This window comes from Drosophila biarmipes, chromosome 2L (assembly GCF_025231255.1).
Source record: "Drosophila biarmipes strain raj3 chromosome 2L, RU_DBia_V1.1, whole genome shotgun sequence".
In the NCBI taxonomy this organism is placed as follows: Eukaryota; Metazoa; Arthropoda; class Insecta; order Diptera; family Drosophilidae; genus Drosophila; species Drosophila biarmipes.
The window spans coordinates 8,151,719-8,179,444 of record NC_066612.1 but is presented as its reverse complement, the minus strand read 5'-3'; the positions used below and the strand labels follow the sequence as shown (position 1 = coordinate 8,179,444).

The 27,726-nt window shown below is 39.7% G+C and overlaps 1 protein-coding gene across 4 annotated transcripts; it reads right to left on the bottom strand.

Moving 5' to 3' along the window:
• Positions 1-7: 7 nt before the first annotated feature.
• LOC108032575 (uncharacterized) lies at positions 8-25,377 on the bottom strand. 4 transcript variants are annotated; one of them, XM_017106474.3, is made up of 12 exons: positions 25,274-25,377; positions 16,081-17,987; positions 12,248-12,396; positions 8,877-9,040; positions 7,918-8,190; positions 7,738-7,834; positions 6,879-7,006; positions 5,879-6,021; positions 4,671-4,793; positions 3,247-3,358; positions 2,921-3,102; positions 8-2,189 (listed from the first exon to the last, which is right to left on the bottom strand). In XM_017106474.3, exons 2-12 carry the CDS (start codon positions 17,872-17,874, stop codon positions 1,788-1,790), a joined length of 3,567 nt encoding a protein of 1,188 aa, XP_016961963.1. In that variant the 5' UTR covers positions 17,875-17,987; positions 25,274-25,377; the 3' UTR covers positions 8-1,787. The 4 variants fall into 4 exon arrangements, with proteins under 4 accessions (XP_016961963.1, XP_016961965.1, XP_043949891.1 ...); XM_017106476.3 differs by having other exon boundaries at positions 3,247-3,349; XM_044093956.2 differs by lacking the exon at positions 25,274-25,377 and adding an exon at positions 25,068-25,122.
• Between the last annotated feature and the right edge of the window lie 2,349 nt (positions 25,378-27,726).

The window sequence follows — 27,726 nt, the reverse complement described above, 5'->3', positions numbered from 1 at the left end:
TCCACGGTTCGATGGAGTTTCCACTTTATTTTGCTGATTGGCTTAAAAATTAAATTGTAATTGCCCAAAACGCCAAGTGTTTTGCCATAGGTTAAGTTGCTATTGTTTTATTTCATTTTCATTACATTACTTTTATTTGCTTTGCTCTCTGTGTCTGTATTTATCTCCTTAGGCTAAGGCTTCTCATTAATTTAAATTTACTTGTTTTTCATTTGTGTGTTTTTTCCATTTTGGTTGCCTCAGTTTATCGTTATTAATTACTTAATATAGCATTTTAATTACAATCTCATTTTCCTTTGCATATCAAATTGCACGAAATTATTGATGCAAAAGTTGATGCATCAAGTCTCAATTTATTTCACTTATTTGCCTTATGGTTTTTTGTATTAATTTGGTTTTTATTTGATTTAAATCGCAATTGAGCTCTACTTTGTGCCGACCTGCCGACCTCTATTGCATTTCGATCAGCATTTATGTTTACATATCAACAGCAATATGCTAAATGTGGCCAGCACCCGGATACACACGCCACACACTCGTTTATGGAAATAATTTCAAAATAAATATTATTTATGCACAAAAAACATATTAACTTTTGTGGTTACAATTTTAATTTATGCTAATTATTTTTCACTAACAACTTTCGACTGCGGTCGAACACTCGGGCCCAGCAGCGGCAATAATCTCTGATATCTGCCCTGACCGAATTCAATTTAAAACGCCCTCCCACTCCGAGAACAATTTATTAGTAAGGCAAAATTAATTAAAACTAAACTAAGCTAAACAGAATTTTCCCGAAATTAGTTTATATAATTCCAATATTTGCGACACATTCAAGAGAAAATTGATTTCATCGGAACTAAAAACGCAAACACAATACAATTCGGTTTCGCCATATTATTATTTAACTAATTGCAAACATTCGCAAATGAAAATGCGGTGAAAAGCGAGCTTTATTAAATGCTATCAAATTCTATTTTCTGCTGCTCATTATAGTGTCATATTTTCGGAATGGCAAACGTAATTAGTTGGACTCTCTTTGATGTTCGCGTGGAAAAGTTTTGAATTTGCGAAAGGCAACTCTAATTAAAATTACAGAGAAACCTTTTTGCTCTTGGCCAGGAAAATCATTTAATCTCCTTGACTGTCCATATGCAAATGAGCCACCTATAAACTTGAATTTCAGACCGGGCATTTGCATAACAAATTTCGAGAAGATTTTATGGCCACAATTAGCCGAGATAGTCAGCCATATCTGCTCCTTCAGGCCGGCCATAAAAAGATTCCACATGAGGAGGCCAACATAAATTAATGTTTTCTCGGATAAATGTGCAAAATTCATACAATAAACGTAGGAGGTCAGGACAGCTGAGAGCGAGCATATTAAACATTTACATAATTCTAGATGATCTCCCACTCTGCCTGCATCATATTTCATTTAAAATCAAACATTTTCCCCTTTTGTGTCAGTGTGGTCTTGTGTGTGCTTAGCCAAAATAAACCTTGGTAAACAAGTTTGCTAGGCCAAGAGATACATGTATTAATCATACATGTTTGTGTTTGCATTAGCCCGGAATCATAATCATAAAGTTAATTCACACACGTCTTTAGTTTATTATTATCGAATACTGTTCAATATTTGGAATATTCAACGAGTAGCATCATAGATAATTACACAATCCCACGAACCCAACCCTATAATTTGCCACTTAACCCACTCACTCCTGCTTGTGTGGGGTGAATTTGACTAGCCAACCGCCGCTGCCGTTGCCGCTGCTGTGCAAGTCTCACTGTATCAACGGCGAGTGCTGTGAATTCTCGCTAAAGTCCACCGTGTAGTACATGTCGTTCTCAAGATTCATGGCCAGGTGCCGTTGAAAAGGTCGCTCCTGCAGCTGGCCACCCAGCGTGGTCTGCGTCAGAGGTTGTCCTGGCAGATGCCGAGTTCCCGGCTGCGCTCCGCCCCCTGTTCCACCGACAGAGCCGACCCTCGGTCCACCCGGGGGCGCCACATTATTGGCACTGCTGGTCGCAGTCGTGGCGGTGGCCCCTTTGCCACTCAGCCAATGTTTGTTGAGTTTGCCCTGCATTTTCGGGCGGCGACTGAAGCCCAATATGGGTATAAACGATGTGGAACGTGTTGAGAATTTCCGATACGTCTGATTGACCTTGCAGTGACAAATGGTGACCTGCAACGGAGAGAAATGGTCACGAGGGGTTAGGTAAATGGTTATGGATTGGTTCGTAATGGTAATGCATGGAGCAGTTTGGTAGTTTACCCAAAAAAAGAGGTTATTCGTTGAAAAGCACTTGGCTAAAGTCCAGATCAAGATGACTTAAAATGGAAATTCAGCCAAAGAAACTCGCTTATGAAGTTCTATATATAAGAGAGTGCACCACTTTATTTGAAACTTCTTAAAAATTTAAAAAATATAAAATAATTATTCTAGTACCCCCACCATTCGACCCAAAGAAATGGCCAAACTTTGGTCGCTAAATAACCCAACTTAAACTTTCGACATTAACCTGTCCAATACAAGACTCTATAAGTTTGCATTAATTTGGCAAGGGAGCCATACCGAATCGCTCTTGGCTTCCAATAAATTGGCATGGCCTCGGCTCTACACTTGAAGGAGCACACATTGTGAACGGACACCAATTGTATAAATTTGCATCTACTTTAAAAACGGCATCCGGGCGATTGGTGAACTTTCGGTTAAAGCCTCGTCTGCTGCTGCTCGAACCATTTTGCCGACATCGAAATGAATATGCAATGGCATTCCGCGCACTTTGCATAACCGCAGAGTACAATTTCCCCCGTTCGGGGAATGGGTCCTTGTACGAGCAGTCCGGGATTTTCGGGGGTATTCAGCAGGAGGATGAGGATGAGGATCGGGAAACCGGGTAGCGGGAAACTTACCACAACGGCAACGATGAAAATGGCGGCTGCCAGGACTCCGGCCGCAAAATATGCATTATGCAATTCAATGGGACTCTTAAGCACAACCGATGAACCGAAAGTTTTGTCATTAAAATTTCTAGCGTTCGCATCGTCCACAATAAATTCGCTGGAACTAACGACCGTCTCGACCACAAACTCATCTGCAAAAAGGCCGGAAAAGAGGCGTGGGTAAAAAATAAAGTTAGATTGCCGCCAAGGGGAACATATTTCCTCCTGGCCACGCTGATGGCCCTAATCAAGTTAATGAGTTTTCGGGGAAATCCGCATGGCTCCGGGCAACTCACCTTCGCACATGGTTCCCGTGTATCCGGGACGACAGGCGCAGTAGAAGCTATCGCCACTGGACCAACAAGTGCCGCCATGGGTGCAGGGATTCACGTTGCATTGCTGGAAGTACTGAAAGTTATCAATGCGTTGGAGGTGGATTGAGTGGCAGAGTGCGTGGGAAGTTCCCATGGGCAAGTACACTCCAATAAATAAAACAACCCAAATAATAATAAAAAATGTTTCATTAAAACGGAACTAAAATATCATATTACTAAGCCGAAAATCATTCAATAATTACATTTGGGAAGAAAAAAACATAACATTTTAATGGGGGCTTAGAAGAGGATTTTTAAAAATCTAAATATTATGTATTTTAATAATATCAGTAATTAAAATTTATTTTTTAAGGACACAAACAAAAAGTGTTCTATTTATATAATTACTAATATTTTAAGAACGAGTCTTCTAACTTCTTATTTTTTTAACACAATCAAAATATTATTTTTTTGGAGTGTAACGTATTACTGTTTATTAACTAAGAGTTTCTTAATATTTTTCTGGTTTTAAGGAAAATAAAAAGCATAAAATAAAAAGCATAATGCCCAAACAGAGAACCACCATTTTTGTATTAAATATCCGTGCCCTGACGGAGCCCGGTATCATCTAACCACACCCAACTAACAATTAGAATGGCGGGGATGCCGTTCCGCCATTCTTCCACTTTCTGTGTGTGTGCCTGGCATGTAGAATGTAATTAATTTTGCTGCCTTCCCCAACAGGAGCCACGAGCCACTGGCAGCCGCAATTTCGAGCCGTGGTCTGCCCCGGCCACGCCCATCTATGCCACCGCCCCTCCTGCGTCCCCCTCTATAATGACAGTGTTCTGCGGATCCTTGGGTCCTTGGAGCAGTCGCGGTTAGTCATCGTGTCCATCATTTTCACAAAGCTTTAATTATGGCGCCTTGACGCTTAATTTATGTACATTTTGTTAAGTTTTATTTTAGCACCACAAATTATCAAGTCCATTGAGCGTTTATTAAATTCCTTTCCCATCCCCTTCCCCTTCCCCCGGCGGGGCTAACTCAATTTATGAACCAAGTTGGCTTGAATGGAAATTGATTTGCAAGTCCAAACAGCCGGAAAACTTCTACACGGAATATCAATTTCAATGCAGAGACTATTCATTAGAGGCCGACGTAGTCGAAGTCGTAAATCAGTTTAAAAATGCACAGCAGCCGCACAAACAATTGGGTGTGTGTGCAATTGTGCAATGGAAAATTGGCTACAATTATGCTACTGCGAGCAATTTGTGGCTAGGAATATGTTGGAATTTTTGCAGGACTAGGAGTACCAAAAGGGCACCACCTCCCTTTCTCCTTTCACCCTTCACCCGCTCCCGAATAACCGAAACCAAAGCAAAACTGCATAAATCATGACTTACCGTTCGTGGCATTTGATTACAATCCGGTCCGTTGCGACCTCCTGGGCATTCGCAGCTAAAATCATTTCCATGATCAATACAGCGATGTCCTTCGGGGCAAGGCTTGTTGGCGCAGAAATCGACCTAGAAAACACACCGAGAACAGAAAAGCGGGCACAAATCAAAGCATATTGTGGCGGCAGAGCTCAAATAGAAACGAAACGAAACAGCACAGGACGGAGCGCATCTGAAACTTCATTACGTATTCAAAAATGTATTTGCCCAGAATTCGAATCTGAAAGATACACTGCTCCCTCGCACACACACACATCCAATTCCATTTCCTATGCCTGTGTGTGTGGGCGCGAGAGTCTGGGCAAATTAAATCAATATCCATTCAACTTCCACAGACAACTGCCTTCTGGCTGGCTGCCGCCGAGTCCTTCCGCTTTCTCATCGGGGAATTGTCGCGGGATTTGTTTTCAATACAAAATATTGATTATCCCGGGGAGCTGGAATCAACTAATGGGCACTCTTGGGGCCTCTTCTCCATTGGAGATTTATAAGTCATGTTTTCGCACTTCTTTAGTTCCTTCTTGAGTATTTCAAGTGTTCAGCTTGAGAGCATTTATAAGAAAATATCTAAGGCAGCTTAAGAGGTTTTTTAAGAAAATGTTTCTTAGACATTTGAAGAGCTGCATTATAGGCATGGATTGAGCCATTTCACAGTCTACTTTAAAATTTAATTCTTAATTATTACAATTTGCAATAGGGCTGTTAAAACCATCGATAGACTTACCATCGATAAAAAATTATGAATTGCGAAGAATAAAATACGATTTTCAAGTGTGTTTATTAATACCCTACAAGATAATAATAATATAATAAGAGTTAAGCATTACGTTTTCGTTGCAAGATATAATATGCATAAGGTGTCATATTTATTTTACTGGGCTTAAAAAGTCTAAAGTATCGATAATTTCGATTATGGCTGCTATCGGTTGGTTAAACTATCGATTCTTAATCAAAGATATTTTTCACAATAATATAAAGGATTGTTAGAAATTTATAACTTTAAAGTCCTATCAGAGTTTTAAAAATATTATGTATATTTCGAAGAATTATTTAAAGCTTCAATCTATTATTAGTCATATTTTTTAGGGTATTTCCGAGTGCGACCAGCCTAAGGAGCGACTCCCTCTTATATTTATTTGGCATTGTTCACTCACCTTAATTTGGCAGCGGTTGCCGCTGTATCCCTTCGTGCAGCGACACTCGTAGCTGCCGATGTGATCGATGCACTCGCCGCCATTCTGACACGGATTCGATTCGCATTCATTATACTCGAAGTTGCACAGCTCGCCGGCGAATCCTGCGAGACAGGAATCCGAGAGGAGACAAAAAAGTGTGAATAGGGGGAAGGGTTCTAAAGGTTGCGGGTAATGTAAATGTGCAAAGTAAATGAAATGGAAATTTCAATGGGAAATGGGAAATGCTTTGGCTGGGCGACAGACTGAGACGCTGCTGCCTCGACTTCCCGGAATTGCCTTCGACTCTGTCTCACCGATTTTTTATACATTTACTTTCATTGTGATTGAGTGCGATTTATGCAAATTGTGTTTGTGCCAATGAAATAATTTATGAGCTCCGATGTAGATTTTTTGATGTGCGCTGATTTCAATTCGATTGCAAAAGCGAAATTTGATTGCCTTAAAGTACGCGGATGTTTGCCAGTCAAGACGGGATCCAGAAAAATGAACTTACAAAGAAATGAAATTTTGTATTAACCTTATGGTTTCTTTCAAAAACATGTCCTATCAACTTAAAAAGATATTGTTTTTTTAATAAATTTAAATTTTTTAGTGAATTAAAATGAATGATTGTTATATTTCTTAAACGCAACAAATTTAAAATTGAGTTTCCAAATGTGGCGACCTGCATATTATACATAAAGTTAATGGTTGCTAATATTTGTGTAACAAAAACGTTTAAAATTGGTTACCGAAATTTGAAACGCCATAGTACAATCTACTTTCAATTACCCTCTCTACGGCGAAACAAAAACCCAATATATAATTCGGCTGAAGCCAACAATCGTTGTGTGAAATTTCCACGATGATAACTCACAAAATATTGGCATTATGGGAGCGATTCCGCCAGCGAATCAACAAAAGAATGATGGCAATTTGCGTTCATCTGGCTGGAACCCTGTTGGACGCATTTACTCACCTGGCTGGCAGAAGCAGCGGAACCCGTCCTCCTGGTCGACGCAAATGCCGTGCACACACGGCGAGGACTCGCACTCGTTCAGGCTGTGCTGGCAGAGAGGTCCTGTGAACCCGGGCGCACAGTCGCAGCTGCAGGGGCGTCGCAAAAGAGGGGCGATTTAATACAATGGGGACTCGCAAAGAAAAAAAAGAACACAAACAATACGGCAAACTGGAGAGAAATGGCGAAACTGGGGAATTTTTGAACATGCGACAAAAGTCAACATTTATGAGCAAACACAGACGGCTAGACAGAACCGCAAAACAATGGCCAGGATAATTGAATGAAAGTTGCTGCTGGTGCTGCTCCAACTGAATGTATGTACTCGGCAAACACTCTAACTAAATATGATGGCTACATTTTCTCTAGGAATACTGAAATCTTCTTTGGGAAGATAATTCAATAATTGGGAATGCTGCAAAAATCGCAAGAGCTATGAAAACTCTTTAAAACGCCAATTTAAGTGTCGAAAAGTATGCAGTGAATAACGATAGCCGTTGTTCTGCAAAAATGCTTTCTAAGTAAATTGTTGCATACTTTTAGACGTCTCAAAATGACATTTAGATTTTTTTTAGATTCTCATAAATCCTTTTTGGTTTTCATTCAAGCAATTTTTTTTTTTTTAATATTATAATTCAGACTTGTTGTGTTGTTTAAAATAATATAAGTTTTCAGATTATTTTTTTTAATTTGCTCATAAACAACTCTGTTTTCTTGCTATTTTTGTATTCAAAAATGAGTTAAATTTGTCACAGTGTACCTAAGCCCCGCATCTTTCAGCCATTTCTGTACTTTCTTCTTTTGTTTGCCCCCGACTCACCGAAAGTGCGTGGAGTTGCCCACACAGCTGCCGCCGTTCATGCACTCGGCGGGATTGCAGGGATCCGACTCGTATTGACAGTTCTTGCCCGCATATCCTGCGAAGACAAAGTGGAATGAATGGATATTAATGGCATAATCGCAGGACCCCTACTAATGAGGCCCTAAGCTAATGACCTACCGTATGGACAAAGGCACTGGTACGAGTTGCCCTCGTGACCCTGCGATAGATCCACGCAGATGCCATTGTTGGTGCAGGGACTCGGATTGCAGGCGTCTATCTCCTCGCAGTGGGGTCCTGCGAATCCACTGCAGCACTGGCACTCGTACTCCTCCATCCCGGAATTCGAGTAGCACACTCCCTTGCCGGAACAATCGGCGTTCTCGCCGCAATTGTCGGTTTTGGTGGTCACCTTCAGGCGCACACACTGCGCCCCCCACAACTCGGACACCACTGGAGGGCAGAGGGAAAATAAAAAAAAAACCAGAAAGGGTTTCATATTAATTAAGGCTACACGAAGGCTCCGGTAAAGGATGCAAGCAAAAAATATATTTAATAGGCCGAAAGGGACCCCCAAACAGGGGAAAAATTGCTCCCCCAAGGCGGCTTCCTTGGACACGAGACGGGTTTAATATCGGCTAGATGAAGATGGGATACCCTAACTGAATAAGCTTTCACAAAGATGGTGGACATTTAAGTAAAATTCGTAATTATACCTTTAAATAAAACGAACGTTTTTGTAAGCCTCTTTGTCCTTTGTAATTCTAAAGGTAATGCTTTAACTTTTCTCTAACAAGAAAAGGTCGTATATAAAGCCAGTCTTTAATAAGGGCTTTGCCAGAATCCAATAACTCCAATAAGCTTTAAAAATATATCTTTGGAAATTATAATCAATATATAAATAAGTTCAAGGAAACTTTAAATAATATTCAAGAGATAAAACTGTTTATTGTTATTGAAAACCATAATTTGCTAGCGTACCGCTTCCTTAATCTGAATTTTTTATCACAGCTTTACCTGAGCGCTCTTATAAATTCAAAGCACAATGATCTAATTAGGACCCTTCTTCAGCGACCAAAGCTAACCGAATTTGCAGCCACAAATTTAGTACCTCCCGCAAGTAGTGTGCGTCTACTCACCAATTAGCAGGTTAACTCCCTCGGTGAGGTCCTTATCATACAGGGTAACCAGCTTCCTGCCATCGACCACCAGCGGCGTGATATCCAGCAGGACGCCCTCGGTAACATCGCAGTGTTCGTGGCCGGAACGAGTTACCTGATACACCTGTGTGGCATGTACCGCGCTGCTCGTTCGTTGACGTTTATTGGGCCCACAATCCAGGTGAGGGAATGAAACGGGAAAAATATACATAGATAGACAATGAGAGCAGGCAGGCAGTCAGGTGGCAGCCAAGTTAAATGGCCCATGTTAGCTTGTTTAAGTTATAAATATGACCGAAGACGTCGGCGAGGGAAGCTCGGTCTTAGCCCATATTCCTTCTATTTTGCCTGTATATGTGCTTAATTAATTGAAATTTATTTATAAGCAGTTGCTCTCTCGCCTGTCTGGCTCTAGCGGAAATTAAATAGCACAAAAACGGAAATGAAATTAGTCGAGGCTGGGCAGCAGCCTCGGGAAAAGGGTATTTTCAGACGATTCTCGGGCCAGGGGATTTTCTTATAATTTCACTGCTGCCAGGCGGTTATTGCGGTTACTTTTTGCTGGGCTTTGCCGGTATATAAGTAGATATTAATAGAGTGCAAACTGGCAAACCCTAGGCTGAGGTATAGGGGTATATTTTATACTGTCTTTAATGTGTTTTGAACTATTACAAATTAAAAATTTTTCATTTCACGAGATTTAAGTGTGATAAAACAATTTATATTTCAACATAAATATGCACCTCTTTAATCCATTTTATTTTTATCTTGCTTGCAATTTATTTTCTATTAAAAATATCTAGACAGTTGTATTTTGTTAATGGGAAGATAACTCTAAATTTGTGTGATATTATGATGGCGATTCTGTTAATAATTTATTCCTTGATAGCGAAATTTATTTATGTGCATGATATATAATACTTCAATAGAAACTCTGCAAGGCCCTTAAAGTGCTGCACGTTTGTATGGTAATTTAAACAGAAATAGAAAAGGAGGGCGTCGGGTTCCCACTCTTGTTCATTTGAAGCCATCTTGTACAACTTTCTACACCTCCTGCGAAGACTTCTCTGTATTTCCCCCAGACGCAAAAACATAGACACAAACAGAGGGCGACACCTCATATAGGATCCAAGTTTGCAATTTTTCAACAACACGTAGTCGAGTCAGTGGAAGAAAAAATAAAAGGAAAACTTGTTAGAAAACTGCGAGCCGAGAAAGTTTTCACTACCTCCAGCTTTTGCCAATCTATTTGCTACCCACTCGCAGCCCGCTTTTCCTTGGCTTCGCCGTGGCATTATTATTTGTTGCTATTGCATTTGTTAACTTGGCCGGGAGACCCTCTATCCGCACACATACACATATTAAATCGATAATAAAAACTTTTTTGACATCTCATTTTCATAGTTGGCGGGAACTTTTCTCTGCGGGTCCTGCGCTCAATTGTGCGCTATACTTCGCATCACTTTCACTCCTCAACTAACTCGATTGTTTGCGGTCTTATTTTGCCCCCCAGGAAAGTTACGAAATCGGAACTTATGCCAGGCATTTCGAGTTGCCAGGGCCTCGGGGCTGAATAGGGAAAAAAAATTATTTATATATAGAAGGAAAAGGCGGAAAATTTCCAACGCGTTCGCGTTTGATGTCTGCCCCGAAAAGTTCGACAAATGAATTTTAATTTTTCTTGCGCTTCTTTTTCGGGGCGCAAAAACTTTGTGATGGGTGGCGGCAGCATCTATCAAGCGATAAGATAAGAACCAGCCACGGAGCTAAATTAAAAAGACCGAAAAATGTGCGCAGCAGCCGGGGTAAAAATGATAGCAAAAACCGAGAGAAACGTGATAATTGCCGTGGCAAAAAGGGTCAGCCAGCTGTGGTGTGTGTACGTCCAGGCCAATGACTAATGGTCAACAACTAGGACTGCACAGGGAAAAAAAGAAAAGGAAAAATCGAAAATTGCTAGAAAAAATTGTATTAAAATAAAAAAGAGGGAAAACGCTAGACCTGCTTTTTACAAATAAATAGTTTTACAAATGAACTCTGATTTAAATATAATTATATTATTTGTAGCTGATACATTTATTTTAAAAGATTTATAAGCACTTTGTTTAATCATGTATGACAACCTAATGCCATTAAGTATTAAAAAACATTGAAGCATATTCAAGTACATAAACATATTTAATTTTTTTCTGTGCCTTGGAAAACCGTCCGACATCGCATTTATATACACAGTTTGTGAGGGGATTTTTGTGCGGCATTATAAAATAAACAACACCGAAATAAAAATTTACAAACAGAAATAAGGAAAGGGATCTGGAAAGAGAGTCAGACTGCGACTGTGGAGTTCGAGGAGACAATTTAATAAACTGTAAAAAGGGCATGATAATGGCGAAACGTGTCTGGGACCAGTAACTATTCCCCCTATCTTCGTGCTCCCGAGCAGACGTGCTCAAGAAAAATCAATAAAGGTCCTTAATGGACGTTATTATATAATAAGCCCCCCGAACAAACACGTTTCAGTGCGCATTAAAGCGCTTAACTGAAAATAAAAACAAAAAAAGGGCAAAAAAATAGCTCAACCAACGCCGCAACCCGCCAACTAGGTGTAAAAATAAAGAAGTGATTTTATGTTTTTTCCATGCCGAGTTTAGGGGATTCTCCCCTTTCTCTAGCCTGCTCAGGTGTCTGGCGAAAGGGTCTGCCCATGATGAGCTCAATGATGAGGCAGCAGTTGCTGCTGGAGGTGTTGATGTTGCCCTTGCCGATGTTGCTGCTGTTGTTGATGATGTTGCTGATGGTCCATAATGACAGTTTTTCCCCGGGACCCCAAGTCACTAGCTTTGATCTACTACATACATCACTGCCAGCAGTCAGGTTAACTTCGTTTGGCCAGCAACGTTTTCAACAAGTAATGATGGCAAAAAATAGAGATTATGTAATTGGATACCTAATCCACAGTAAATTGATACAGTTGATTCTCGTACAACATCGAATGATTTTATGACTTTAAAGCTAAAGCTTTAAGGGATTTCCACTATGAGACCATTATGTATTGCGCAGTGTATTGTTCAGCTCGCTGATAAATCATTGGTAGAAAAACTTTTTTCTTTTTTAACACATGTCACTCTCGATTGTTTTAAGCAAAAAATGTGGTATGCACAGCTGTGATCTCATTTATATGTGCCATTTATATTTAAGCTTGAGCACTAGAAATGGATTTTCGGACTTTTTACTTATTTACACAATGTAAATATTTTTTGCTTCGGTTCACAATTAGTTTTACCATACTCTTCGTTAATAAAAAATGCTGTTGCGATAAACCAATTAACCGAAAATTGTTTGCCACTTACCTGCTGGTGTTATTCGGCTCATGCGATGGATTCAACATGGCATCATTGATTTCCACAATTAAAATATCGCCGGACTGGATTTCCGCCTCACCTCGCCAGGTCAGGACATTCGGTATACAGTGCTCATCCGGCTTACAGTGTTCCGTGGTCTAAGGAAAGGCAAATGGAGGATGGAAATTGTTTATTCAACTCATAATGAGAGGGAGGTCTAAAAGGTTTTGTGGCCTGACAACCGAACATAACTGAATTATTTAGCAAGTTTACTAATTTCACTTTTCTAACATTGTCTACGGTCCAGCGGATGCTGTCCCTTTTAAGCCAGTTTAGTTTTGGGCGCAGAAATAAATTTACATAAGTAGTAGCCCGAACATAATAAACTTCCAGCTAAAAGGTTCATTTTGGGGTGGATATTAGCAAAGTTCCAAACATATGCCCAGATCCACTTGATGTTGCCAAATTTTTATTAATTTGGGTTAAGCCACAGACATGAGCCGCCTGTTAGGCCCGTCAAAATCGGTATACAAATAAAAAAAAAATAATCCACAACCCAGGCTCGCATTTGCGGTTGTCCCTGCCCTTTTTTATGCGATCCACTCCTACATTGTCCAACAATTTTAGCATATTTTTGCGCAATTTGAAGCGGTTTAGTTTGCCTGCCGCTTTTTTATGCCGCCCTTGTACTGTTCGGAGGGGATTTGTAGGAGCTCAAAATTTATGGCATTTTAATGGCCTGTCTCTACGCACATAAAAATGCACATTGTATGTTGGTCAGTTCGCAAAAAAACCGCATATTTACATCTAAAAGGGGAATGTTGGCCCACTGGGAAAATGGCCAAGTTTTTGGGTCACATAGAATTTCATGCGTGCTTTGTGGTCGTCTCTTTTTTATGAACACCGCAGTAGGTAATGGCATAAATTTCCATTTTTATTCGTTGTATACGTTTTCCCTGTTCCTTGGGAAACATACAATTTGTTGAAATTAAAACCACAAATATTTACGAATTTATGTTATTGTACAGAACAGTGGGGGTTTTGTAAGTTAGGCTAGTTCACGCATGGAATAATTCAAAACTTTAAAGGTACTTCTTTGTTTTTAAATAAAGCTATGGGTATTATTATTTTATTATTTTAAAGCTGAAACCCTCCACTTAAGTAATTATCTTAAGTGCTTCCAAACATTATGCATTCAAGTTTTGCAAAAAAAAACTAAGAAACTTTCATCTAGGCTTAAATGACTTAAAAAGTATTTAAATAAAGACCAAATGAGAGGAGAAAGGACGAACAATTCCATCAAAACGAGTCCCAAAACAACAAACGACAGAGTAAACAAATTCAGTTGAGAAATGTTTTCACTGGCCTCCACAAAGAAAAAAGAAAATGAAAACACAGAACATTGAAGAAATGCCTCAGCCTTTTATGCAAAACCTGTTTTCTTTAATTGTTTTCTTTTTTCCGTACCTGGACGCTGGGAAAAGGACCTCGAGGTGGAAGTCGGCATTAATTTTATGCAAGGTACACATTATGCCAATGCTTAATGTATTCGTATACCTGTTTTCCTTTCAGGTGGCCCTGAGTTTGCATAATGCTGCAGTGCTTCTTAATTAAATTCATGGCCGGGCTGCCATTGGCCATTTGCTGACCAAAGAGTAAACAGGAAATCAATTTCGTTGCCTTCGTTGCCTGCGGAATTTTTCTCACCAACAAAAGAAAACGAATCTTTTCGGTTGAAAACACACAGGAAACAGTTTCAATAGACAGCCCCGACCAAATGTTAATTAAACATTCGGTGCACAGTCAGTTAGTCAAAGGCTTTTGGCCCACAAAAACATACTCACATAACTCCAGAGGCCGATGAAAGGGTGAGCAGTTTCTACGAAATGAATTTAAATATTTGCCAAAGGGGCAGCAGCTGTGATTTGGCCAGGCAAATGGCTTGATTTACGTCAATATAAACAGGACGTGAAAGGGATATTGTGCACAACGGAAAACTGACTCCAAACCGAAAGCCAGACCCACACGGACTTTGCCAGATGAGCTCCGGTTCGAGTCCCTTGTCTAGTTTATTCGTGATTTAACAACAAATGCGATTTAATAATGAAATGGATAACCCTTTTCTCGGCCGAGATGACAGTGCGTTTCAAATTTAGCAAAGCGAATTATTGTTATTCCCTTTTTAATGGAATAAATTAACATAAATCATCACCTTTTTTAAGTAATTTGTGGTCATCAATAGCAGTAAAATCGCCACAAATGTTAATTAATCGCTTTTATTTTGCCTTGACATTTGTTTCAATAATACCTAATAATATTTTTTGTGGTTGTCGAAGCGCAATAAAATTACCACACGTTATTAACAAAATAAAAGATTTCCAAAGAAATATTTTTTTTGTAGACAAGGAAAATCTGTCATATACATAGTCATACATATTTATTTTATTTAAAGTGTTTTCTTTCACCTGTCTTTGGTGTAACCTACCCAACCGAACCGGACTGTAAACTCACCCAAGGTCTTGCCCATTTTTGCATAAGAACTAGGGTAAAACCTTCATGTTTCCGGTCAACTTGCTTAGGGTCATCCTCCTATTTCCATCACACACATGCTGCTCGGGAAATGGCCAAATAAAATGACGATCAATAATTTCCCTTTGTTGGCCAACTTATCGGGGGGATTAAATTTGCAGGGTTCGTTCTCGCAGAACCCTTTTTTTCCTAGTTGTCCTTTTCTTGTCCACTCAACTGTTCCCGTCTGTGTTAACTCGGAATGTGCTTGTTATTTATTTATGTGGCTACGGCCGCCATTGATTTCCTTCGGTTGCCGAATTGTCTCAGCTCTAAAAGGTTTTCAATTAGCCGAGCAAACAGTTTTAACAAGTTTCCGTTGTTGGAAGGGAAATTGGATATCGAATGTCGGTTGTCGTTGGCAAAGTTAAAGAATGTTTGGGTTGCTCTGCGAACTCAATCCCTAATCAATCTTTCGAACAACTTCAGCAGCTTCATTAGGGATTCCCGTTTCCGTTTGGCTAATCCGTGGGTTCGTAGAACCCGAAAACTAAGCTTTCTCCATACTAATTAGCCGTCAGCAGGCGTATTATGTAAATGGAGTCCGTTAGTCAGTCGCCCACTTTCACAACCCCCTTTTCCTTTTCCTTTTACTTTCCCCTGCCCTTGCTCTTAGCCACCAGCTAATTGCTTAACCCGCTTACTCGAATAACACGCATACGCCGTGTGTTCTCATTCCATTCAGCTGCTAAGCTGTCTTTTCTTTCGCTTCCTGTGTGTCCTCTTGTCTGTCTAATGATAAGAACTTAATAAGGCCTCAATTGTTTTGATAAAGCCGCAAATGAACTGCACCAAAAGAAATTATAAGGAAGCAAGTTCATAAATATAAGGGCTGTGCATTTTTTCTAGTAACTAAAAAATACTATTTATATATATTCTGTATCTCTTAAATTTAACATTAAAAATAAATACATTTTTAGATAAAACATCAATATTGAACAGTTATAATTCCTTTTTCGAATTTGCATAAAAAATATGGATTACAAGATGAGTAACGTCCATACAACAAAACGTCAATAAAATGCTGTTTTCGTCAATAATCTTTAAATGGTATCAAAGTAAAACCAAATTAATTTTAAATACCTTAAAATTGATTATAAAATCGTTTCCTAATTTATGAAGTGATAAGATACATTTCAAAGATACATTTATTTTATATTTTGCTTTTTTGAAATTAACCTAGCTTTGCTAAATATCAAGCGACTGAAGTGGTTTATATTCATAAATTAGGAACTATAGCTAGTGAATGGTTTTTCAAGTGGACTCGGACTCACCACAATGGGCAGCAGCAGTTCGTGGGTCTCGTTGCCGCGCCACAGATGCGAGTCCTGCGGCACGTTGGGGATCTCGCATTCGAGCGAATTGATTTTCTCCTGCAGGCGACTCAGAATGCGCGGCCTGGCAATTGGCTTTGCGGCGGCCTTAGTGGGATTAGCCGGAGAAGGACGAGTCCTGGCGGTGGCCAGCAGAGTGGCCATCGTTGTGGTGGTGGGCAGGACCATCGATGACGGTGTTGGGGTCGAGGAAGGGGATTCCCCAGCCTCTGTCCGCTTGTCACTCGACTTTGGCGGTGTCAGGGCCTTGAGCAATAATTTGGCACGCTTAAGCTCCTTTTGATATTTTCCTGCGGTTGTTGTTGATGTCGTTACTGGTCTGCCAGTGGTAGTCGTTGTTGCTGCTGATGTTTTTGTGGTAGTTGACTCAGCAGCAGTTGTTGTAGTTGCGGCTCCAGAAGTTGTTGTGCTCCCAGTCGTTGTCGTCATGGCTGGCCCCAAACTTTTCCCTTCTGGCGTCACGTTCAAGTTTGTGCTGGCCCGAGTTGTATCCTCCTCCGCTGACTTTATCGGACTGCCTTCAGCTCTGGTTGCCTTTATTAACTTGCGCTTATTGTGCAGCAGCATTTCGTTGTACAGCTCCTTGCTGTTGTAGAACTTTGTGGTGGAGAACTCGGGATGTGAGGCAGGCGGATTGGGTGCATCGCCATCCGTTTGGAACTTGGTGTTGGCAAAGTCGATGTGTGGCATGGCCATCACATCGCTGGCACGATGTTGCATGGGGAACTCGAAGCTCTTCTTCACCCGGCGATCTATGAAAGTGTTGCCAGGATGCTGGATAGTCGTGGTCCTGGGTTTCACAGTGGTCGTCTCATGCAGCTGGAACTTGCTCTCGATTTCGGTGATGAGATCATCTTGATCGGCCAGCAGTTTGCCTGTGAAATCAGCTGTGGTTCCCTGATTTGGTCTACCCGTTGTGGGTGTTACCGTAGTGTAACTCTCGAACCTATCCTGGTTGATCTTAACTTTCTCCCTCACCTCCTCCACCTCCTTTTCGACCATCATCTCCACTTCGTTGGGCATCAGATTCTGTTTGTACTCCTCGGCATTTTCGGGCTGTGTGAAAATGGTCCTCTGCTTGATCAGCTCATCGTTGTCGTTTTGTATGATGGGCTGGAAGTCCTCGATTTTCAGGGGATACAGATCGACTATATTCAGTTTACTGGCCGTGGGCTGTTGGGCCAACATGGCATCGTATCTGGCCCGCTCCTCCTCATTTAAGTCGGCCAACGTTTCGGCTACTTGATACGAGGCGGCTGCCTGCATTTGGATTTGCAGTGGTGAAATTGTGGGGGTCACATCCTCCTCCTCCCGCTGCTGCTCCTCCTGGTCATCCTGATCCACGGCTTCTGGTTGCTCAGTTGTGGTGGTTCCTTCCACTGGCCTCTCGCTCAGTTTAATGCGATGCAGTGCATCCTTGATGCCTCCTATTTCCGCCAAATCGGCTTCGGCCATCTTTTGGGTGGTGGTCGTCATTAGCCTCGCAGTTGTTGGCGTTTCCACATTTTCCTCGGCAACAGTTGTTGCCCGGCTGGTTGTTGTGCTGGTTGTGGCCGTCGTGGTGGGCGTGGCCGTTGAGGTTGACCCGCCCACAGCTGAAATTTCCCTCGACTCGTCGGTGGAAATTTTCAACAGCGTTCTGTTGCCTTTTGGAGTCAAGTCATTTGTTATGGTTTCGCTAGTTGTTGCAGCCCCAACCGCAATTACCAATGTAAAAATGCAGATTTTCCACATTTTTCTGGCTTTGAATTTCCCTTTGCGGATTCTTTCGCGCTTCAGAAATTTGTATTTTGATTTTATTCGCCTTTTTCTATTTTTGTAAATATCCACTCATAGCGACTGCAAATCTGTAAATAGAAAAATGCATTTTATTAGTGTAAAGCATTTTGGGTTTTCGTTTTTTTTTTTTCGCGACCACAGCCATCGATTTATAAAAAGAGAAATGCATTGGTCATATTTTATTTATAAAACCATGGCCGACTGACTTTCCGTTGTTTGGCTTTGCTGGCATATACATAAACAAATATTTGCATTTAATCGTATTTATTTTCCCAGCTAGTTTCGCTTTACAACATTTGTTTGCTTATTTGAAAATCGGATGGCACAAATAGAATTTATAATGGCTGGCAACATATTAATTAAAAATCCATACACCCTCACTTATTTGCACAAATTCCGCACACACATTTTCAGAATTGTCCAACAATAAACTGGTAAATACACTTGTTCTGCGAATTTCAGGCCCTCGAAAAAGATTTTTCGCTCAATGAGTCGAGCGAAAGTATGCAACAAATTTGTGCACTCAACACTTCGGAAATATTTGCTAAATGCAGAACGAATGTTTTTGTCAGCCAATCGAATGATTTCCATTATACGGGTTCGGTTCAGTACATTCATAATTCATTGGGCAAATTGAATAAGCGACAAAGTAAAATAACTAATACATGCAATTGAATTTGATGGCCCTGATAGGGGGAAGACTGGGATTATATAATTGACAAAGCATTTCAAGGGGCTCTGAAGCCCGAAATCATTGGGGAATTTAAAGGGGAGCCCGATTGACTTGCGGCTCGCCGCCCTTAACCCACTGTGGCCCACACCACTCCTTTGGGGCTCTGCCACTGCCTCTGGCAGCTGACAACTCACACTTGATTGCGCCCAGTGGACTGGACGAGACATCCATTGGGCCAACTTGAGTGGAACTCGAGCTGGACATACATTCATGACTGGCTCTGTACTCGGTCTGGGTCCTCCCTTTCGCTCTCTTATCTCTGCAGTTTGTCAACGCAACTGAAGACACAGAGTCGCCCCATGAATTACCAGAATGCACTGATAAAAACATTTTTTTTGAGAAACCAGCATTAAGCTAAAAACATAACAATGGTTATTTTATTGGGTAAAATTATAAAGCTAATTTTAAATAAAGAAAAAAGAGACTTTAAAAATATAAAAAATAAATATGATCAACATAGTGATTATCAAAGTTTGTACCACTTCTTATTTTGTGCCAACATTGAGTTTAAATATTTAATAAATTATATTTAAAATATAAATAAATAAATTGTATAATTCTCAGCCTTATGGTCATTTATCCCAGTGTAGCCTCATGTGTGGATGGGCTTGAATGTTGAATCTAGTTCAACAGTCGTTCGTTGTGGTACTTTATGTGCGACAGATTTATCAGGAAAAGCCATAATCCTGAAGAAGGATATGGGGGAGCTTGCTTGAGCTATTTATAGGCACATTTTCCCAGATTAAACCGGTTTGTGCACGCTCTGCGAAATGGTTCGTATGACCAGTCCAATGAGATGAGCCATCTTAGATATTCTGTTTGAATGTGGCTTTGGCCGTTAGGCCACTGAAGTCTAACGACTGCTTTAACTAAATTGGCCCCGGCGAAGACTGATTGGGTGGCTCACTTCAGAGTGGAAAACCCATTCAATTTGGATAAATTGAAAGCGATTTTGCATTGACTTAAATCTTTAGAAATTTGGGGATGGAACCCTTTCATTAGAATCTCTGTTATTGTTGTCTAAATAGCATGAGCTACGGCTTCCGGTGACAATGTTATTATTAATATAAATAAGATAAAACATACAAGTTGAAATATAAGACAATCTAAGAGTTTAAACAAAAGAAAATATTATGTTTTCATGACCTAAGATGAAAAGAGGAATATGGTTGATTTTTGTTCAAGACAAATAAATCTGATATAGTGCTAGACAAAGACAAAAGCAGTTCATATTGAAATAAAAAAGTATTTGCAGTCTTTGTCAATATTAAATGAAATATCCTGTATAGTGTGGGCCATGGAAAATCCTTAGTTTGTTCACCCCCTACCCCAGGGACTGTGTTTAATTCCGTTCGGGGTTCCGTTTTGCTTATTTACGAGCGCCCATGGCTGGCAATAAATCAAACCTAGTCGCACACAGTGCCGTCGAAAAGTTGCCTCCTGCGGTGCATGTGTAATGCCCGACTAAGTAGCTGTAAAATATATTGCAATTTGTTGCAGCTGCGCATCCCGCCCACGCCCAGCCACCCACATGTACGCACGTCCTTGAGCGCCCCCCGGCTGGCACTCAATTAATTATTGTAATGACGAAATTAATTAAAACTCATCCAATTTGATGCTGCGGCTGGGGCCATATTGAAAAGTGTATTTATGTTCTGCGGTCTGTCAGGTAGATGGCAAACTTACATCCAGCTCTCAAACGGATGTTAATTCTGTGTTTAAGAGGGCACACGTTTTGTGTGGGTGGGCAAAAAAAAGCTAAGAGCATCGGGGACTTTTCCGGCACAAACAACTTAAGCACATTTCTTTGTTTGGCTGGAAGCAGCTAGCGAAAACAAATCAAAATCCGCTTAGTTCCGGCTCCTCTGGTCCCTCGTCTTTTTTAAAGTCCCCTTAAAGCCAAGTCTGTAGCAAGTCCCGATAACTGGGTTCCCAACTTTTCGCCTCGCAAGCCTTCGTATTCCCAGATTTTTCCTCATTTTTTTTTGCGGTTGAACTGAGCACACTTACACACAAAAAGCTGGTGAAAAAAATCGTAAGATGGGATAACTGCGGAAATTTTCATATTTCCTTTGAGGAATGATTTTAAGCTTCGCAATTGCCCTCTTTTTTTTGCTGACCAGTCTGCACTTCAAACAGACATTTTTATTTTACTGTATTTCTTTGAGGGTGAATGCTTCAATTAGTAGTGGGGCTCAGCCTTCCATTTTATTTAATTAAGTTGCTTCAAAGTGGGATACAAAATGTTGTATTTAAAAATATTGCTAAGAAAGCTGCTAAACATAGTCTGACTTTTATTTATCTGTCCAAATACACATTACACTAGCTTATTGTGATCCCTTAAAAATTTCTCATCTAAAATCAATGAGTTCAAATAACAATTTTCAATTTTAAAAATGTATTTTATTTAGAATTCTACTCTTAAATATTTAATTAAGCAAATGGCATCAAAAGCTGGTTATTTTTGGCAGAAAAAAGTTTTAAAATAAAATGTAATATTCTTTTTGACAAAGCTCATTCAAATCCCAGGCATTGCTTCTCACGAAAATTGTATATTCAAATAGAAAAACTCATTTCTGTAATCCGGAACGAGATCAACGCTCAAGCTCCCCCGACTGTTTCCTGTCATAAATCATGCTCACAAAGCTAATTCCCAAAATGAAACCAATCTTATGCCGGCTTATGGAAAAAATAAAAACACTTACAAAATTTCCCAATTTACTGAAGCTTACAACGAAAGGCATACGAAAATGGTAAATAAAAAAGAAAATGGACTGAAGTAAGCCTGTAAAAGAGCGAAGTAGCAAAAACGCAGAACGAAGCACACATAAATAAACACGTTCAATGGCAAATAAAAAATAAATCAAACATTTCACTTGGCGCAGCCCAAAAATAAATAAAAACAACAACAAAAATATTGTAGAAATGCTGGAATAATAAAAGTGAAAATGAAAAACAAATAAAAAATGTGGGCTGGGGCGGGGGGCGTGGCCCTCTATGTCTGGAAAAACTTTTCTTCTTTGGCAAACAGTTGCAGTAGCCGAAGAAGAGGAGCAAAAATAAAAAGCGATGCGAGAGGGCAAAATGTAAATAGAAATAAAAATGAAGCTTAATTTAAAATGCGACGAAGCGTGGCTCACACACACACAAAAAGAAAATCCTTACAGTGCCCCGAACAGTTTATACCCGGTTATAAGTAGGCTTAAAAATATTGCATACTTTTTTGGGCAACGCAAATATTGTTCATGCAATTTTTTGGAATTTCAACCTTAAACGATTTGGTGAAATTTATACGAATGTTTGCTTCAACATTTCAAAAATATCAAACGAGACTCACAATAAAACAAGTTTCAAACTGGATCATCAGAAAAATATAATGTAAATTTTGTTTGTTAGAATATCTTTCACCAATAAATCGAAATAATCTTAATGTTAATATTTAATGAAAAGAACAAATGTTCGACTACTATTTTTTTGTTTAAAATTTGTAAGTAAGTATTTTTAAAACTCTCTATACCCCTTACTTTCCAAATACTGGGTACAAAAATACATATACACCGGGGCCCATAAACAAGCGCTAATATCAACAGAGCGGGGAAATGGCGATGGAGATGGGCCGCTGCAGATAAACATAGCTAGAAACATTTTTCGCTCTATGCAAAGCAACTTTCCTCCTTCATTTTCCTACCCCCTGTATATTTAGAAATGTGTGTGCTTTTTTTGTAGCCCTCCTTTGGTCGCATTTTTGGGGTAACACACATACACCAACACACCCGTACTCCCAGATCCAGAGAACAAGGTTAAAAAAAGAAGAAATCTAAAACTCGCAACCGCAAAAACCACTCCACTCGCCTGTTCTCCTAGACCAACTCCATCCACAAGTTTTTGGCCTGCCGGTGACGCTTTTTTGATAGCAGCCACAGAGCCACCCGAAAAACCTCCTCTTATCGCCGCCCAAAACAAGGACCTTAAAACAAGGTGTGTCCTTGCACAGTGGTGGCCAGGATGTTGGAAATCCAGTTTGTCTAATTGAAGAGGTGCCTCATTTGCCGACAAGTTGAGTGGAAGTTGTTGAGATGCTTTTAAACACAAACATTTTGAAAACAAAAGTGTACGGAAAAAATATTGTTTTCTAAATTAGTTTCGCAACTTATTGAAATGAATTTGTTGATATTAGTCGAAACGGAAAAATAAAAATGTTCCTAATATAAAATTTAATTAGATAGTTTTAGTTCGAAATAACAACTACTTCCAAAGTATTTGGCTTTTAGAAGCTATAAAACTTATTGCCCCTTTTTTACCAGAGCATATAATTCATCCCAAGAACTCAACATTTAAAATAAACTTATTTTTGCGTTTTTCCAACGTAAGCTAACTTTTCTACGCACTGGCCACAGTGCTTGGCTTCAGGTCGGCTGCAGGGGCGTAGTCAGACGTGGGAATTCTGGGGTTTCGTGGCGACCAACTCAAAGTGTTCGGCACTGCGTTGTAAAGAACTCGCATTTATCTTTATTTTTATGCCACAAACACGGCGTCTTGCTCAAAGCGAAAGGGAGGGCGACGTGGCGAGGTTTTTAGTGCGAGGCGAATGGGGGTTATGGCGGAGTTAACTTTCGCACCCATAGCCTTCTGCTCCACCCCCTGTGCCACCCGCGGCACCCAACGCCACCCTCTCGAGGGCAAAGCGAAAGCCAACATTAGCTGGGGGCCATGTTGAAGGCGGCGAACGCATACAAATCACAGAGAAAAGAAGGTGCGAGTGCAAAAGGGACACTCAAAAAAAATATTCCACTTCGTTTATATTGAAAAAAAATATATATTGTCAAATATTAAAAAAATCCTTAGAAATTAAAAATTAAAAAAAAGTACACCTTTAAGCAGGAGAGTAAAATGTTGATGATATTATCCCTATTGCTTTAAAATATATCCTATCATTTAAATTGAAAAACAAAATATTCATAGGTTTAAAAAGGTTATAAATAAATAAAAGTAAACTAAGAATTTAAAACCAAACCATATCATCACACCTTCAGTTTTAAAATATTTTTTAGCTTGTAAAAAATTTATCTTGGTATTTTAAAAAAAGACAGAAAATTTAAAATGAAATTCTATGTTGATAAAATATGATTAATAAAAGGTTGAAAAAGAAATTTTAAAATATTTTTGCTATTTTAAAAACAAGTAAGCAGAATTCAAATTATATATTTATAATTTGTCTCAAAGTTAAGAACTAAGTACGAGTTCCATATCTTTGATTACTTATTCCTAGTGTACGGAAGGAGGAGGGCCTGAAGGCTTTCGGGTCTTTGGGGTGGGTATAATCTCTTCAATCTTCTAGTTTTTGCTATGTAAAGTGAAGCGCTTAAGGCCTCTCCTCGTGGGTGACAACATCAGTTAACCGCACACACATATAGTACATCTCATCCAGTGCCATACCTTCAGTTGGAAAATCGAAGCTTGTGCGCCACTTAAAGCGCTAGGCTAAGCTGGGAAAAAGGGGACCAGAAAAAGCGGGGAAAATCGCAGAAAATCCAAAGGAGAAAGGGGCCACAAGAAGCTAAGTAAAGTTCAAGTGCTGAAAGCCAGAAAAAGGGGGCTGGGGATAATATCAGGCTCAGGCGGCGAGGACCTTGCACATCTGCCGGTAAACATTGTTCAATGTAGTTCTTGAGAGCAAAATCACGTACAAACTGCGGCCAAAACTCCCACGACCACCGATACGATCCGTTGGCTTCGCTTTTCGTTTTAGTTTTAATTGCGAAATTATTTGTTTGGGTTCACCGTTTTTACTTCGCCCCTGGCTCGTGGCCCTCTGTTTGCACTTTTCCGTTTTTGTGTTTATTTTTTTTGTTAATTTCACTTTGTCGCTTTTTGTTTGTTTTTCATGAATTTTACTTTGTTTGTACTGTAAAGAATTTTGTGGGTGACTTCTATGGAATGTTATCTTTAGGGGGACAACTACCCGAACTGTGGCTATTTTGTGTGCCAGCTTGTGCATTTAGATGGTAATTCCCAAAAGTTTTTTAGACTAACAAATAGGGTTACCACTGAAAGAATTATTTTCTACTCTGTGTTTTTATAGTTAAACATGAGGAATTGGAAATATTTTTATTTTTTAAAGAGTTTTTAATGCAAGCAGTTTTACCATTCAAGTTAAAGCTATTTTTATATGCGACTTAGATACATATTTATTTAGACTTAATGAATATTTAAAAATTAAATAGAAAACAAAGTCTGACATTGAACACTTTTCATCACATTTATTATTCAAGTTTATGTTGCCTTACAAATGCTTGTGCAAACATTTTGACATTTAAATGGAATAACTAATGAATTGAAAAGGCTCTTGAAATCTTCAGCAATTGAAATTGTGTTTTTCATAAATATTTAATACGTTATCGAGTTGTGTAAATACCCAAGGGGGTTTGTATTTATTCTGAAGAAAATCCGGATTGTAAAATGTGTAAATTCTCGTTTTGACCAAGCTTGCTTTGAGCAATATGGTTGGCAAGTTTATTTTTCCCAATTTTGCTATCACTTGGCCAATTAAATTTCAACCGGAAAACGATTTGAGCACTTCAGCAGAATCATGATGATGGGAAAAGTCGGCAGTGAACTCACTTTAGCTTGCAAACAATGTAAACACACTTCGACCGGGGAACTTTTGGGGTCCTTTACGATATTCCGAATCCAAATCGCGACCAACCGTAACGTTTCAAAGTTACTCCGCTACTGGTCAAAAGGATGCTGGTCATGTTCAGATAAACGTCCTGGAGCTTTGCTATAAAATCCGTGCGAGCGTGTGTTTCACTGGGGAGAACAAGATTTTCCCAGCATGCGCACTCAGCATCCGAGAGAAATGTTTTGGGTTTTATTTGCCAGGGATTTTTGTCTCCGAAGCGAAAGGTTTTACCTGAAAATTACCCAAAACATTGGATGCCAGAGCAGCTGGAAAAACAGCTGACAATTTGAGGATGGTTGGGAGTCAAAGCTTTCATAACTTGTGGAGCGTTTTGTCTGTACATATGTTTTTTTTTTGTATCTCTACTTTTTTTTCTGCCGGCTTCTCTGTCTGTTTGATGTTGCGGTTGCTTTGGTATTCCCCATTATTATCGTCATTATGGCGTGACGCACTCTTGGCTGCGAACTTCTTTTCATTATGCGCACTAATGTCTATGGCCTTTATGTCTAATGCGTGCATAAGGACCCTCTCTTAAGTCCCGACTTGGCGCTGTTTGCACTGCGCTTTACGTATATAATAATACGATATATGTGTACAATGTACATAAATATAGGAGGCATGTCGGCGCACACATTATGCGGATTGGTTGGGTTTATTTGTATTTTCCTTGGCTCTGGATTATTTTTATCATCGCCGCTGTGCATGTAATTTATTATAATGATTTACACATTAAGTATCATTAAGCCGAGTGCTCGTCTGTTGTGTAAGGCCGTATAAATTGCAACTAATTGTTCACAACGCGGCGTATGCGTGATATATGCGTGAAACTTTAATGAGAAAAGCGCAAATATTTGCACGCACCCACACGGGCACACAGTTATTAATAATCTGGCATCGTTTGGGCAATTTTACGCAAATTCTCATCGGCACCTTAATGAGCAACTTTTCCACGCGCGGGGAAGGCGGAAAATGATTACGGAAATTCATCCAGCTTGCACGCAAAACTTTCCTTCTCATCAATTCGAAACTAAGATGAGAGTTTCGCAGGCGTGCATGATATTTATGCCTTGGATTTCGGGTTTCCCCGCACATCCTCTCATTTTGCCAGCGAAGTTCATTAATTTTCTCCATCGCTTCTTGCGCAATTATGCGAGAAAAGTTCTTTGCCGGCAGTTAGACAGACAAACAAACGGATTGACGGCGGGTGAGATATTGATTTAATGCATTCCCAGAACTCGACGGTGGAGATTTGTGATTTATTTTCTGGCCGCCCGAGTGAGCAGTGAAATGTGCCAAAAGTTTGGCAGCAACTGTCAGTCTGCAGAGGCAAAAAGATTGAATAACATTTTTGGGGATAAAACAAACGCTAGAAATGATTTTAATAAAATTTAAACAAAAAACTTTATATCTTTTCTGAGATTATATTTCACATATTTAGAAAGCGAAACCTTGGCTAATCAACATATTTTCGTGGGATATTGAAGAAAACAAATACATTTATTATATTTCCCCTATTTTTTTCTCTGTGCCTCCGCTTAAAATCTCACTTAAAACCCACTGAATGGCAGTCGTTCGCTGGGCAACTTTGTCTGCTAAATGCCGGCATACATCTGATATTTTCCTATCAGCAACCAAACACACCGCAGGAATTGCATTAAAAATATGTCGGGCATAAAAAATGTTCTCTTATTCTGCGAATTTACCCCAAAAAGTTGGACAACTTTCGATTTTTTTTGTGGGCGATGGTTGAGGGGCTTTGAGAGATTGGCACCGCGCTTTATTGCCCCAGTTTTGCTGGTCCTTTTTATCTATTTTCTGGGGCTTTTTTTGTGGCTGGCGCCGCCTGCACCTTGACACTTTTGCAATTGTCGCATGAAAATATTTTTTCATTCGTTGTTATTCTTGCTCAATTTGTTTGTGTGCGCCCCCATTGTTTGGGCCCGTTTTGTTGATTTTTATTTTTGCTCTTGCTCTATTTTTCTGTACTTTCTCTGCACTTTTTCTGTACTTTTTATTTATGGTTGCTGCAAAATATTTCAGCATCAGGCCAAAAACCAAAGTGCCGAGTGTGAGGGCTGCATCGGGGCCAAAAACTGTGTGGGAGCTTCTATTTTTTCCGCCTTTTCTCGGCCTCTTCAGTTCAATGAATAAATCATTGGACACCGAGGGGATTTGTTGGGGCTTTTGCAAAATGGAGTCAGACTTCTCTGGTAATGTTTGATAATATTTTAGGGGAATTTTTGTACTTGTTTTTTGCATAAATGTGGCAAGAGTGGGGCTATACGAAAAGAAAACAATTTAGAAACTCGGTTTAGTTTTCGAGAACTTTTTGAGTACATACGTTTAAATCCCAGTGGTTTGGCTAGAGTTGTTTAGAGTTTTGTTTTTGAAA